Source organism: Verticillium alfalfae, genomic scaffold (assembly GCF_000150825.1).
Source record: "Verticillium alfalfae VaMs.102 supercont1.8 genomic scaffold, whole genome shotgun sequence".
NCBI lineage: Eukaryota > Fungi > Ascomycota > Sordariomycetes > Glomerellales > Plectosphaerellaceae > Verticillium > Verticillium alfalfae.
Genome location: NW_003315031.1, coordinates 13,090 through 25,094, shown reverse-complemented (window position 1 = coordinate 25,094; position 12,005 = coordinate 13,090). Strand labels below are relative to the sequence as shown.

The 12,005-nt window shown below is 50.1% G+C and overlaps 6 protein-coding genes across 6 annotated transcripts in view; 4 read left to right on the top strand and 2 right to left on the bottom strand.

Annotated features, from left to right (window-relative positions):
• Nucleotides 1-380: 380 nt before the first annotated feature.
• VDBG_06423 (conserved hypothetical protein) lies at nt 381-842 on the top strand (the record flags this gene model as incomplete). Its single annotated transcript, XM_003002815.1, has 2 exons — nt 381-589; nt 638-842. 2 exons carry the CDS (start codon nt 381-383, stop codon nt 840-842), a joined length of 414 nt encoding a protein of 137 aa, XP_003002861.1.
• Nucleotides 843-2,011: 1,169 nt separating this feature from the next.
• VDBG_06422 (conserved hypothetical protein) lies at nt 2,012-3,835 on the bottom strand (the record flags this gene model as incomplete). The annotated part of the gene is made up of 1 exon (XM_003002814.1): nt 2,012-3,835. One exon carries the CDS (start codon nt 3,833-3,835, stop codon nt 2,012-2,014), a length of 1,824 nt encoding a protein of 607 aa, XP_003002860.1.
• A 1,092-nt stretch (nt 3,836-4,927) lies between these two features.
• VDBG_06421 (FAD binding domain-containing protein) lies at nt 4,928-6,645 on the top strand (the record flags this gene model as incomplete). The annotated part of the gene is made up of 2 exons (XM_003002813.1): nt 4,928-5,552; nt 5,621-6,645. The coding sequence occupies 2 exons, from the start codon at nt 4,928-4,930 to the stop codon at nt 6,643-6,645; spliced, it is 1,650 nt and encodes a 549-aa protein (XP_003002859.1).
• Nucleotides 6,646-7,324: 679 nt separating this feature from the next.
• On the top strand, nt 7,325-8,934 carry VDBG_06420 (aldehyde dehydrogenase; the record flags this gene model as incomplete). The annotated part of the gene is made up of 3 exons (XM_003002812.1): nt 7,325-7,734; nt 7,784-8,581; nt 8,639-8,934. 3 exons carry the CDS (start codon nt 7,392-7,394, stop codon nt 8,932-8,934), a joined length of 1,437 nt encoding a protein of 478 aa, XP_003002858.1.
• A 711-nt stretch (nt 8,935-9,645) lies between these two features.
• VDBG_06419 (salicylate hydroxylase) lies at nt 9,646-10,953 on the bottom strand (the record flags this gene model as incomplete). Its single annotated transcript, XM_003002811.1, has 1 exon — nt 9,646-10,953. One exon carries the CDS (start codon nt 10,951-10,953, stop codon nt 9,646-9,648), a length of 1,308 nt encoding a protein of 435 aa, XP_003002857.1.
• An 803-nt stretch (nt 10,954-11,756) lies between these two features.
• The window catches only part of VDBG_06418 (peroxisomal hydratase-dehydrogenase-epimerase), a gene marked incomplete at both ends in the record, with an annotated part of 2,639 nt that continues 2,390 nt past the window's right edge, over nt 11,757-12,005 (top strand). Inside the window, one exon of the mRNA XM_003002810.1 lies at nt 11,757-11,772. Coding sequence (XP_003002856.1) covers nt 11,757-11,772 — 16 coding nt within the window. The remainder of the gene's footprint in view (nt 11,773-12,005) is intronic.

The following is a 12,005-nucleotide window of genomic DNA, read 5'->3' as shown; positions in this document are numbered from 1 at the left end:
TATCCGGTACCGGTTTTGAGGTTGTTGGCTACGCTGCGCGTGTGCTCATAGCTGGCGACCCGTTCGAAACGAACTATTTCATCATTCACCTAATCACCCTCTTACTCGCGCCGACACTTGTTGCTGCCGCGATATCCATAACTTTCAAGCGCCTCGTGCTCTGGTACGGTTCCCAGTGGTCACTTTTACGCCCTTCGCTATACCCCTGGGTCTTTGTAGGCACCGATTTCGTGTCAATCTTCATTCAGGTCATTGGCGGCGGCGCTACAGCAACTGTGGCTACAGGATCCGGCAATGAAGCCGTTCGAAAGCTCGGCGAGGCAATGATCATCAGCGGTGTCGTCTTCCAGGTTGTCAACATGCTCTGTTGTAGCATATTGATGCTTGTCTACGTTAGGCGTCGCAAGAAGGCACTGCTCGAGGGGCCCGCGGAGATAGGTTCGGACCAGCAACACCTCAACCCGACCAACCGCGGCGTGATTCCATTATCTCGTAGCGAGGCTACGGATCAAGAAGCTCGTCGGGTCACCCTCTTCGTCTACGCCATTGCTATTGCGTATGCTGCCATCATTATCAGATGCTGTTACAGGTATGTACTCCATGAGACAGTCTATGTAACTGGTTCTGACTTCTATAGAATCGCAGAAAGTATTCCGGCCATTGCAAAGGACGTCATGAGAAATGAAGCAGTATTTCTGGTGCTAGATGGAGCCATGATTCTTATCGCCATCGGCTCCGTCACCGCGTTCCACCCCTACAAGTTCTTTCCATATCTCGGTATCAAAACGCTCAAGGAAAAGAATATTTCTACACAAGAGGGCTATCAAATGGGAAATATGTAGAACAGCTTTCAAACAGTTTTGTAGAAAAACAAATAGATTGGAGGTAAAAGTCGAAGTCACCAATCAGGGGGAATCCAATGAAGAAGAATGTTGTCCTATGGAATTTTAGGGACTGGACCAAAGGAAACCTAGTGCCAGATTCAACACAAGCGTAAGCCAAATTTATCTAAAAAAACGATCAATAAACTGTGTCAACGAGCGCGCAAGTCATTCAACGGCAACCCTAGAGGCCTAGTTGCCACACATGTTTATTTCGTAATATGAGGCATTCCAATATATAAATGGTGATAGTAGCCTCCACGTATGCGGGATCAAATAAAATAACATGAGTGGCGAGACTGGAAGGCAACCTTACAAGTAGTTGCTTGACTAATACATAGTACCTAGAATTATCTACGTAAGCCCTTTGATCTAAGGGAGACCCCCTATGACCACCTGGCCTACAGCCCTACCTTTGTTGTACATGGTGCCTATGGTACCTATAGTACCCTTAAAGATGCAATGCATGGAGGTACTTCCTACTAGTGATCTGAGTAGCGTACCTATAAGACTAGATATGGCTAGCTTACTCTAAATTACCAATACATCTTCTCCCAGCTGTGTTAGGAAGTAAGGTCATTAATACTCTTTTATATTTACTTGACGTCAAGTCACATTATAATACCAATCTACGATTCGCAAATCGGGTTATGAATTAACATGAAAATACCTATTAACGTTGAACTTACTCTTTTCCTGAGCTCGAACCCTTTGCTCTACTATGCTCTGCTAGGGATCATACCAAGCAAAACTGCACAAGTGGCACACCAGCCGCCTTAAGATATGCAGGAGTCAGTGTTGGATCCGATTGTATCTCGTTTCCAGTTGAACGGTTCCTGTAGCGTTGGAAAATGAGAGGATCGTCGCCCGTCCTGAGATACTGGTCCCTTGGTACTATCTCAAATTCTGGCGAAAGAGGAAGACGCGGATCCTGGTCGGTTGTTTCGCTAGTAGAGGTATTGAAGTACCGGTAAAATCCAGCTCCCTCTGTACTATCTGTAGAGAAGCGAACGACCCAAGGAGTTGGAACAGCACCGAGGAAGCATTTAGCATCCGCAAGATCTGGCATCAAGCATTCGCCGATGACCTCAAATTTGTGGTCGGTGGCCCCACGCAGTAAGACTGGGCTATCACAGCCAAGGAGACAGGCCACAATGTCGCCTAGCGAGTCCAGGTGAGCTTGGGAGTTCAACAAAATCACATAGGAGTGGACGCTCACCTTGCTTTGTATCTGCAGGCCCAATTCCGAAGTTTCCGTCGCTATTCATCAACACCCTTCTTCCCAACAGCATCTTCAAAAAGTAGTTCTCCCACTGAGAGAACGCTTTTTCCGAAGACAGATCACCATCAGCGTCCGAAAAGATGAACGACCTGGCAAGGCTATCCTTGAACTGATCTCGGTCGCCAATCATGTTTTCGGGCAGCCTTTTACACAAAAAGTCGCCGAAGACAACCCAGAAGAAGTCTAAGAGTTTCAAAGCTCTCATGCCTTCAAAATCTCTCTGCAGTTCTCTCACAGTACTCAAAGTATCGTAAATGGAATAGGGATTACCTTCTCCGCAGTCGGGGATAACCCTACCGACAGTCTGGATAGCTGCAGCGCGTACCCCAGTGACGTGGAGGTCAACACCCCGAACTTCAACTTGGCATTTTGAGTACCCTGAGCAGAAGTGCCAGTTTCCTAGAGTTGAGCTGCTTAAGTCTAACGAAGGAAAGTTGGGTACCCAGCTTGGCATATTGAGCCGTCGTGCATGGGAAGTGCACATTCGTAGCAGTTCGAGGCGTTCATAAGTCTCAATGTGAGACTTGACAAAGGCAGCAAACACCTCCGAAGTAGAAAGCTTGTATTCGACATGGATCTTCTTTCTTAGACGGGCTGGAAATAATCCCAGGGCGCCATATATGACATCTTTGTTGTCCGTACAATTGCCGCGTGAAGTACGTCTCAAGATGTAGTACGAGGGGCTGTCCGAGCGAATGGGTATGGCCAGGCCGCAGACAGGATCCAACGTGTCTCGTGACAATGCTGGGTCAAGTTCATGTTTCATTTTCAGAGTGATGACAGAATGCCCGAACGCCTCGCGGGTCATTTCATCCCTGCCGCACAGAAACACTGCATTCTTTGCGAGGTGGAGTTCCTGCACAATCCAAATACGACTGAACCAGGCGCGGTTCAGTAACGAATCGATAGCCAACCAGGTTGCCTTATCGTACGGTAGTAGGACGTTTCTGTCGTGCCAATCCGCTTCTGTCGCGCCAGGTGCGCTGCAAATCCACGAATCGGCCCTCACTATCACTTGAGCCCCGAGGTTACTGAGGGCGTGCATTGCTAGTGCACTGTCATGCGAAGAAAGCCCAAGCCAGATCATGACTCGCACGGCTTCCTTGTACACAGTGGCCGCTCCTTTGACTTGTACAGCGACCTCATCGAGATCTTGCTGATTGATGCAAATGGCGTCGACCCAGAGCGTGCGGGGTCTATTCTCATATCGCAAATGACGCAGTGCAGAGGCCAAATTTGGTCGGACATGGAGCGCGTGGAAGCTGCCCTGGTCGAGGCGGTGGTCTCGTGAGATCACTCTGATGCTTTCCGAATCATCAGCAGCGCCCCATGTGTAGGACAATGCTTCAAAGCTTGGATCGTGCTGGGACTGAGGGAATTTTTGGTAGGGGCTCAGATCAAAGTCTGGATCTGGGTGCGCCCACTGCGATAAAGGTTTGCCCCTGCCATCGTCATGGAGAAAGAAAAGTCTACCTGACATATCCTCATGGGCCTTCCAGCCTTCAGGTAGCCTTTCCGCGAGGTGCCGCAAACTGAGTCTCGGTGGTAGCTCGGATGGCGTCAGGGCAACATGGTGGATGCTAAGCTGAATGTCATCAGTGGGAAGGCCTGGGTGTAGTTCGATCAGCCTGATGTGGCCATCAGCCAAAGGTTCGTAGACGTAGTTAGGCATTGTTTTCGTTACGCCGTTAAGATACAACGGTGAGTGCGTTGGGTATGGAGTCGAGTAGGAGTGTGGTTACAAAGTGGTGCAACGCGGGGCTGGTCAAGGGACCCATTTCGTTGAACTGCATGATGATCAAAATAGTTCTCGGCCCCCAACGTGGAATAGTCACATGACCATGCATGTTGGTGGTCCAGCAAGTGAAGGCAGATTTCGATTGCGATGAACGTTTGTTGGTGTTTGTTGGACTCCCTTACACAATGTTCGGAGAACCTCCCCTGCAGGCGTGTCTGGAATGCCTGTATCTGGTTTGTCAAGCTCATGCGACCATCCCTCCTTAGTGGTTACTGACCTTGTTCATGGGACCTGACCAACCGGAAGATCACCCCCTGGGGGCTGTCACGGAGGCCTGTGCTACGATTCATAGCGAATCGTCCTGAGTTGAAAGCTCCCAATCATCACGCCGAGACTTACAAGGTGGCATTGTAGTTCATGATGTTATAGGTATCTCACCTAACGCCTTAAGTTATACGCCTACGACTCGGGTTTTCTAAAATGCCTACAAGATTACTTGATCGACTGCAGTAAAGGTGGCGCTCAAAGTAATCGTGACTGGTAGATACTCGTAGGACGGAATGTATATAAGTCTCGCCAAAAGCATGGCATCCATGATGTTAAGCATCATGCGAGCTGGAAGGGGCGCATTTTATTACATAAATGCATGAGAAAGTTGGTGGAGGTGACTCACCTCCTCAAGAACCCACGCCTCTTGAATCTGGAACCCGGGACTCAAGTCAAAACGAGCGAAGACAATACGACTGTGTTGAGCTCAAGTGTTTCCGGTACGGACTTTTTTTCGCCGGCTGCGTGCCAATTATTTTATGAAGGATTCCAAATCCTTGCTACTTTCAGGCTCGCAAAGCCCCTGATAATCAAGTTGTCAGCACTAACCCATTTTGGATTCAAATCTCGGTCTGCAGATCCAGTAAAATGATGCTGAATTTATCGAAAGGGGCTCGTGCCAAAGGGACAAGTGCCTCATCACGTCGAGTATCATCGGCATGCGACATCAAGAATTTTCAATTGACCGACCGCAGCGCCATGGACTCGAAGACGCTCATTATTTTTGTGAGCACCACACTAGCCGTGTTGATTCCCGGTATCTTTTTGTATCGATTGTGGTTCTCGTCAACTGCAGAAGCGGACAAAAGACGCGAGATCAATGAGCCGCAAACGATAATTTTTCATCCGGAGCCTGCCAAGTATATTCGAGACCTGGCCATCGCACTTCCGAATAGTCTCATCCTACCGACAGATGTGCTTGCATTCAACGCTTCTCTGAAAGTTTGGTTTTCCTCACAGAACCGAGACATTATCCCAGCATGCATCGTCAAGCCAAAGAGTGAGAAAGAACTCAGCCTGGCATTGACTCACCTCCGTCGAGAGCATACAATCAGAGCCAAAGACCCAGCAAATGTCGGCCACGGCCTTTTCGCCGTGCGAGCGGGCGGAGCCAACCCTGCTACAGGCATTTCGGGCGTGAAAGATGGCGTCATTCTTGATCTGTCGCTGCTTTGCGATATAAAACCTTCCGCCGATGGATCCAGTGTCGTCGTCGGCGCAGGTGCTTACTGGCGAGACGTTTACCGAGCTTTAGAGGCTAGGGGACTAGGAGTTGTCGGTGGCAGGTCCTCACCCGTCGGGGTTGGAGGGTCAACATTGCAAGGTCAGTGGCGAATTGTTCTTTCCTTATATTCGTTGTCCCAAGCATCTTGTGGCTTATTCGTATGGAAGGTGGTCTATCATTCTGGTCACCTAAATTCGGGTTGATATGCAACAATGTGATTAGCTATCAGGTCGTGCTCGCCGATGGTAGCATCGTCACCGCGTCTGCGGATGAGAATAACGATCTATGGCGATCACTCAAGGGTGGTGGCAACAACTTTGGCGTCGTCTCTCAATTCACGTTGCGTAGCTTCCGTGCACCCAAAAACATCTGGACTGGAACTTTTGCGACTCCTGGATTTCTCAGCACTCGCACAATTACAGCGTTTTACGAACATGGAGAACGCGCCATGTCAGGCAAGCCTGGCATGTTTGATGAGCACGCTTCGACGCCTATCCTTTCGCTCTCGTACATCACAAACCTGGGCATTAAGATGCACTTCTGCCACATGGTCTATACAAAACCGTCAGACAACAACAACGATTGGCCGAAGTACTGGAAAAAGTCTCCTCTTCGCTCGTTGTGGCGTTTCCAAAATACGTCTCAAAACGAGTCACTCCATGATTCCGTCATGACGCTGGGCTCCTTATCTGTTACTGACGACCGCAATGCTTTTGGCACCACAACAATCAAGAGCGACCTTGCGACACTGTTGGCTGTGCGACAGATCTTCAGTGAAGCCACTCCTTCTATCAAGCATGTCAAGAATTGCATGTTCATCTACATCACGCAGATGGTGCTTCCTCAGTGGGTAAACAAGGGCGATCCCAATGTGCTGGGCCTTGAGGAATGCCAGGAGCCTCTTGTCATTATCAGCTTCGCCGTCAATTGGGGAACAGCCGAGGACGACGAGGCCGTCACAGGTGCCGTACGCCGGACTATTTCGCGTATTGAGGAATTAGCGGCTGCGAACGGCACAGCTCACCCATATCGTTTTTCGAATTATGCGGCCGAGTGGCAAAATCCATTGCAAGGGTATGGGGAGAACAGCTTGCGGTTTATGCAAGATGTCAGCAAGAAATATGATCCAGAGGGGCTCTTCCAGACAGGATGCTTGGGTGGTTTCAAGCTCGATATCGGGCAGAACTCATGACGGATTGTAATTGATTAATTCGGCAATTATGTTCACAGCATCCTCTCTATAAATCTCCCATTCTGTAACGCAAAGCCTCCACTTTCCCATTGAACAACAGTATCATGCACAACTTAAACAAAATGTTGAGAGGTGGTTTGTTCGTGTGGCATTGGCAGTAAAGGTGATGATTCTCATTGGGGTAAGCTTTTGGCTTGCTTGAACAATAAGTATCAGTTTCCCTGCATTCTTTTACCTCTACCCGAGGCCGCCCCGCGACAGATTGCAGGAAGATGAAGCAGAGTAAGGATCTGTGGGGAAACTTACACCAGCTCTTCCCACATGGAGAAGATGGTGTGACTTAACCCCAGATACTACGGTGGCACCATGGTGGACCACCGACGATTCTACGATCTATTGCCCCCGCAAATGATGTAGGTTCCAGCAACGTCATGCCTCCCTTCTTCGGCAGGGGAGCGCAGAGGAGGGAGGAGGTGGATGGGTTCATTACCATAGCAGATGCTCGTTCATGTGGGGCCGACTGTGACGAAACTCTAATCGAGGTGACCAGCGCTCGCTGCTGAACTGGAGGCGACTGGTTGTAAGGTGGGATCGTGGAGGCAGTGCATGATGTGGGGTTCCCCACGGAGGCCGGGTCATTTTATGTGGGATACCTCACGAGCGTTTGACTGCTGAAAATGAAGACCTCATGCGGAATTCCATCTACAGTGCATGACTCTGGATTTGCATTTGCGACACCAGTCAAGATGAAAGCCGATTTTTCTACATATCGCAACATTATTGCTGGCGCGCCACGCACGGGCAAAACCGTGAGCCACGGAACTGATCCTTCCACTCGCAAGCCCCTATGGGACATTCCTGTCGCATCTGCTCAAGACCTCGATGATGCTGTGGCCTCAGCTCAGGCAGCTTTTCTCATTTGGTCGCAGACTCCCTGGAAACAGCGACAGGCTTGCCTTCGGCAGGCTAGAGCGTTGCTGCAGGAGAACAGGGAATCCATGGCCAAATTGATTTCATCCGAAGGAGGAAAGCCACCGCAATTTGCAGATTTAGAGGTGACTCACGGTCTGCGGTATATCGATTATTATGGTAAAGTGCAATGTTCACCGATATTTTGTACTGGACTGACACAAAGCAGCCGATATGGAAGAACCAATGCCTGAGATAGTACAGGATGACGCCGAACTACGTCTAACACTGCATCATGCCCCAGTCGGCGTGGTCGGCGCTATATGCCCGTGGAACTTCCCCCTTGTCTTGGGTCTCTCAAAGATTGCCCCAGCTCTGGTCACGGGGAATTGTGTGATCACCAAACCCTCGCCATATACGCCCTACAGCATTGTCAAGTTCACAGAGATCGTGTCCCACATCTTCCCACCTGGAGTGTTGCAGGCGTTGAATGGAGGACCAGAATTAGGGCCTATGATCTGCGACCACCCAGGCATCCAAAAGATCAGTTTCACCGGGTCCACAGCAACAGGTAAAAAGATAATGCGATCGGCCAGCAAGACTTTGAAGAATATTACTCTCGAACTTGGCGGCAACAGTGCAAGCATCATTTGCCCGGATGTCGATGTTAATACTACAGCACCAGAGGTTGCTCTTGGTTCGTTCTTCAACTCGGGCCAGCTCTGTGTGGCTAGCAAGCGCATCTACGTGCACGAAGCTGTCTACGACTCGTTCCTCAAAAAGCTTGTCGAAACAGTCGCATCTTGGAAGGTTGGACCTCCTTCCACTGAAGGAGTAATGCTTGGCCCCGTACAAAACGACATGCAATACAAAATAGTCAACTCGATCTCAGACGACGCCACCCGCAACGGCTATAAGTTTGCCCTGGGGGGGCAGAAGAAGCTGGACAGCTCCAGCTTTATCATTCCTCCTGCCATCGTCGATTGCCCTCCAGACTCTTCAGTCGTTGTACAAGTGGAGGCGTTTGGTAAGCTACGAAAGCCGTTCATCAGAGACATATCTGACATTCTTTTAGGGCCCATAGTTCCAGTGATGAAGTGGTCAGACGAAGACGACCTCATTTCAAGAGTCAATGACACCACCACTGGACTTGGAGGTGCTGTATGGTCGAAGGACCTTGTGCGCGCTCATCATCTCGCATCTCGCATCGAGGCTGGTACTGTCTGGATCAACAGTTTCGAGAAACCCCTTCCACAAGCCTATATGGCCGGTCACAAGGAGTCGGGTATTGGTGGAGAGGGTGGAAAACAAGGTCTCTTTGTGTTTCTTAACCCAAAGATGATCCATCTTTACAAGGCGCCTGTGGGGGCCAAATTGTAACGGTCTATCGTTAAGGTTCATACTCCGGGATCTCTATAAGAAGAATCTCGCGGTACTTGTACGTTTTACGGTCATATTCAATCATCATTAGGAATCTTGAGCAATTTTGAGTGGCGTCTTCGTCGTGACTACGATACACATGTCTCATACATGCACACAGTTCGCATAAACCATCGCGTTCAAATCACTGACCTGATTGAAGGAATACATGCTTTTCCTAAAAGGGAACATGAAAGCATCCCATGAGATTTGAGCGATAATGTTAATGGACCAGATCGCTTGAAGGGGTTCAGGCAGCACATTGTAACTTTGTTGGCGACCTAAAGATGCAGAGAAGCTTCTTCATGGTTAAATTTGACACGTGAAGTAAGACTCAAAATTGTAACATATCGATTCATCTGTTGGCCGCTATGACAGAAATCTGCCAAAGATATCATTACATGCTTATGGAGAAAGTGAAAGTCTCTCATTACGCCGGTCCCGCAGCCAATACGTAAGGACGGGTTCAAAAAACAATGTGAAAGCTTAACCTCAGAAGCTGTAAGGATCGACCACAGCCGTGATATACATGTCACTGTAGCATCCTTAACCTGGGGAGTTCGCTCAGCCTCTCATTTCAGATCTCCCCGCAGCTGCCCACTGATAATATCGTTTTCTGCAGTAAAGTCCAGGCTCCTCAACAATATACTTTGCAGAAACAACGTTCAGCTCTCATAGACGGCTGTCATGGCTGCGAAAGAGTCCAGCAAACCTCTCTCGAGCATCCTGCACGCAATCGTGACCGTAAACCATCTGTTGGACTTCTGGGCTCACCCACTTATCTGGCACGGGAGCTCCCTTGGCCTTGGCAGCCGCGAACTGTCGATCTCTCTCCCTCTTTGCTTCCCCATCTTGCAGATGGAGCGACCGAGCTGAGGCAGCGGCTAGGTTCACAATGGTTGAAGTTCGAGGCTTCCTGAGGCGCTCGTAGGCCTTCAAGGAGCGAGGGATTGTCTCCGAGTCAAAACCGGCACCCAAACCCAGAGACACAATCTCTGCCAAGCAAGCCGCATCCTCGATGGCCATGGCAGCCCCTTGAGCTACATGTGGTAGCGTTGGATGGCAAGCATCTCCTAACAACGCAACCCCTCCACGAGTCCAGGTAGCCAATGGCTTGTGGCTGCGCAATCGCCATTCGACAACGTCACCCTCGGGCGCGAGGTCAAGAAGTCTCTGGACGAGGGGACAAAAGTCTGCAAATACAGCTTTCATGGCTGTCTTGTCACCTTTGGTCGACCAAGCCGTATTCGCCGGACCCGCAAAGTTCACATCGGGCTGCGTCGTGGCGATATTATATATCGTGTGGTTATGAACGGGATACGCAATCAGGTGTCTTCTTGGTCCGGTCCATCGTCGCACAACGTCGCTGTCAATCAGAGAAAGCAGCTCTGGGTCAGCGACCATTCGTTCGCGATCAACCAAGATGCGGTAGGCTGAGGTTCCAGTTTCCTCAGACTCTGCTGAGAGATCAAGCCCGCTAAGCAAAGAGTCCCGAACAGCAGATTTGATCCCGTCGGCTCCAATCAGAATGTCGGTCTGGAGAAACTGGCTAACCTGCCCTTCGTTTTTCACGACAAAGTGAACAGGGCCAGGCCCAAAAGACGAAACGGCTTCGAACGTATGGCCAAAGTGAAAGTGCACTGCAGGCTCAGCCTTGGCGGCATCATAGATACCGCCAGCCAGTGAAGCACGATGACCGGCATGGTGTGCGTATCCGTACTTCTGGCCGACATCTATCATCGGTACCCGAGCTAGCTCGCCATTCGTTGGACCGTCAAGGACTACTACTTCCTTGACGTTTGTTGCCTCGCGTGCGATGGCGGAATCCTGCCAAATGTCGAGCCTATCGAGGACGCGGATCAGATTGGGTGCAATCTGAATACCAGCTCCAACGAATCCCAGCGCAGGCGCGTTTTCGTAAACATCGATTTGTTTAAATCCCTTTCTAGCAAAAGCGAGTGCGGCAGTGAGGCCGCCCATTCCTGCTCGATTTAGAAGACATCAAGTTTGAAATTTGCTGACTGGCTTACCGGCCCCGATGATGGACACTCGTTTCTCCCGATAGTCTGCCATGGTATCCTCTGATTACGGAGCTGAAAGAGTTCAAGGATTAGGTAAAGTTCTGCTTGGCGATTGGGGCCAATAGCTTCAACACCAGATCCCCAGCCTAGTGATATAATTGCTTCATCTGGGGATCATGGAGAACTCTGGTGGGACAGGTGGGTCTGCTACCACAATGGCAGCGTTGCCTAGTCCCCACGCGACGCGGGGTTGGTCTGCCACAATGCACCATAAGCAAAGTGTCATGAATGCACGTTCACAAGATAGGTGGGGCCACTATTGCTTTTCCTCCGGCATCGGGAATCCCCCCCGAGGTCCGACGACGCCGACTCGGTGGAGCCGCCTTGAGCTTAGCATACATGTACGACAGCTGAAGAGGTATGCCCCAGTGACGCCGGTACCTCGCTGCGGGGCAGAGTAACAGGCTAAAATGTACGAAAACAATAAATGAATTGGCGAGTGATGCCCATTTTTCAAGAGATTGTAGGTCCAGTACTGGTAGACTGTAGAACATGAATACCGATGCATACGTGGTCCGATCGGCGATCGTTTCTCTGAGTCGAATTGAGGCGCATGTGGTGCTGACAAAGTTGTCCTATGGCGAACTGCCGAAAATGTCTGCCGAACTGTAGATTGTCAGGGAACATCCGGCAAAACTGCCGAAAACGCCAACCACAGAGGCTTTAGCGTGGTGCGGCCACCGTGACTCGCTGCACCTCACCATGTGGCATGGTCACAGTAAGGTCAAGTATACCGATATCTGTCCCCGAAACAATTGCCATGCCATTGACCTCGGTCAGAATCCAGGGTAGGGTTCAATTGACCATGCCTCTTGGGATGAACTCCAGATCAATAAAGTCGGGCGGCACGTCGCATAGTAATCAGAGAAGCCAATTAGCACAGAAGGACTCCGGCCTTTTTCGTCCAACGCAGCCTTTTCTTGCAAAGACCGGTAGAACTGAAGACCATGG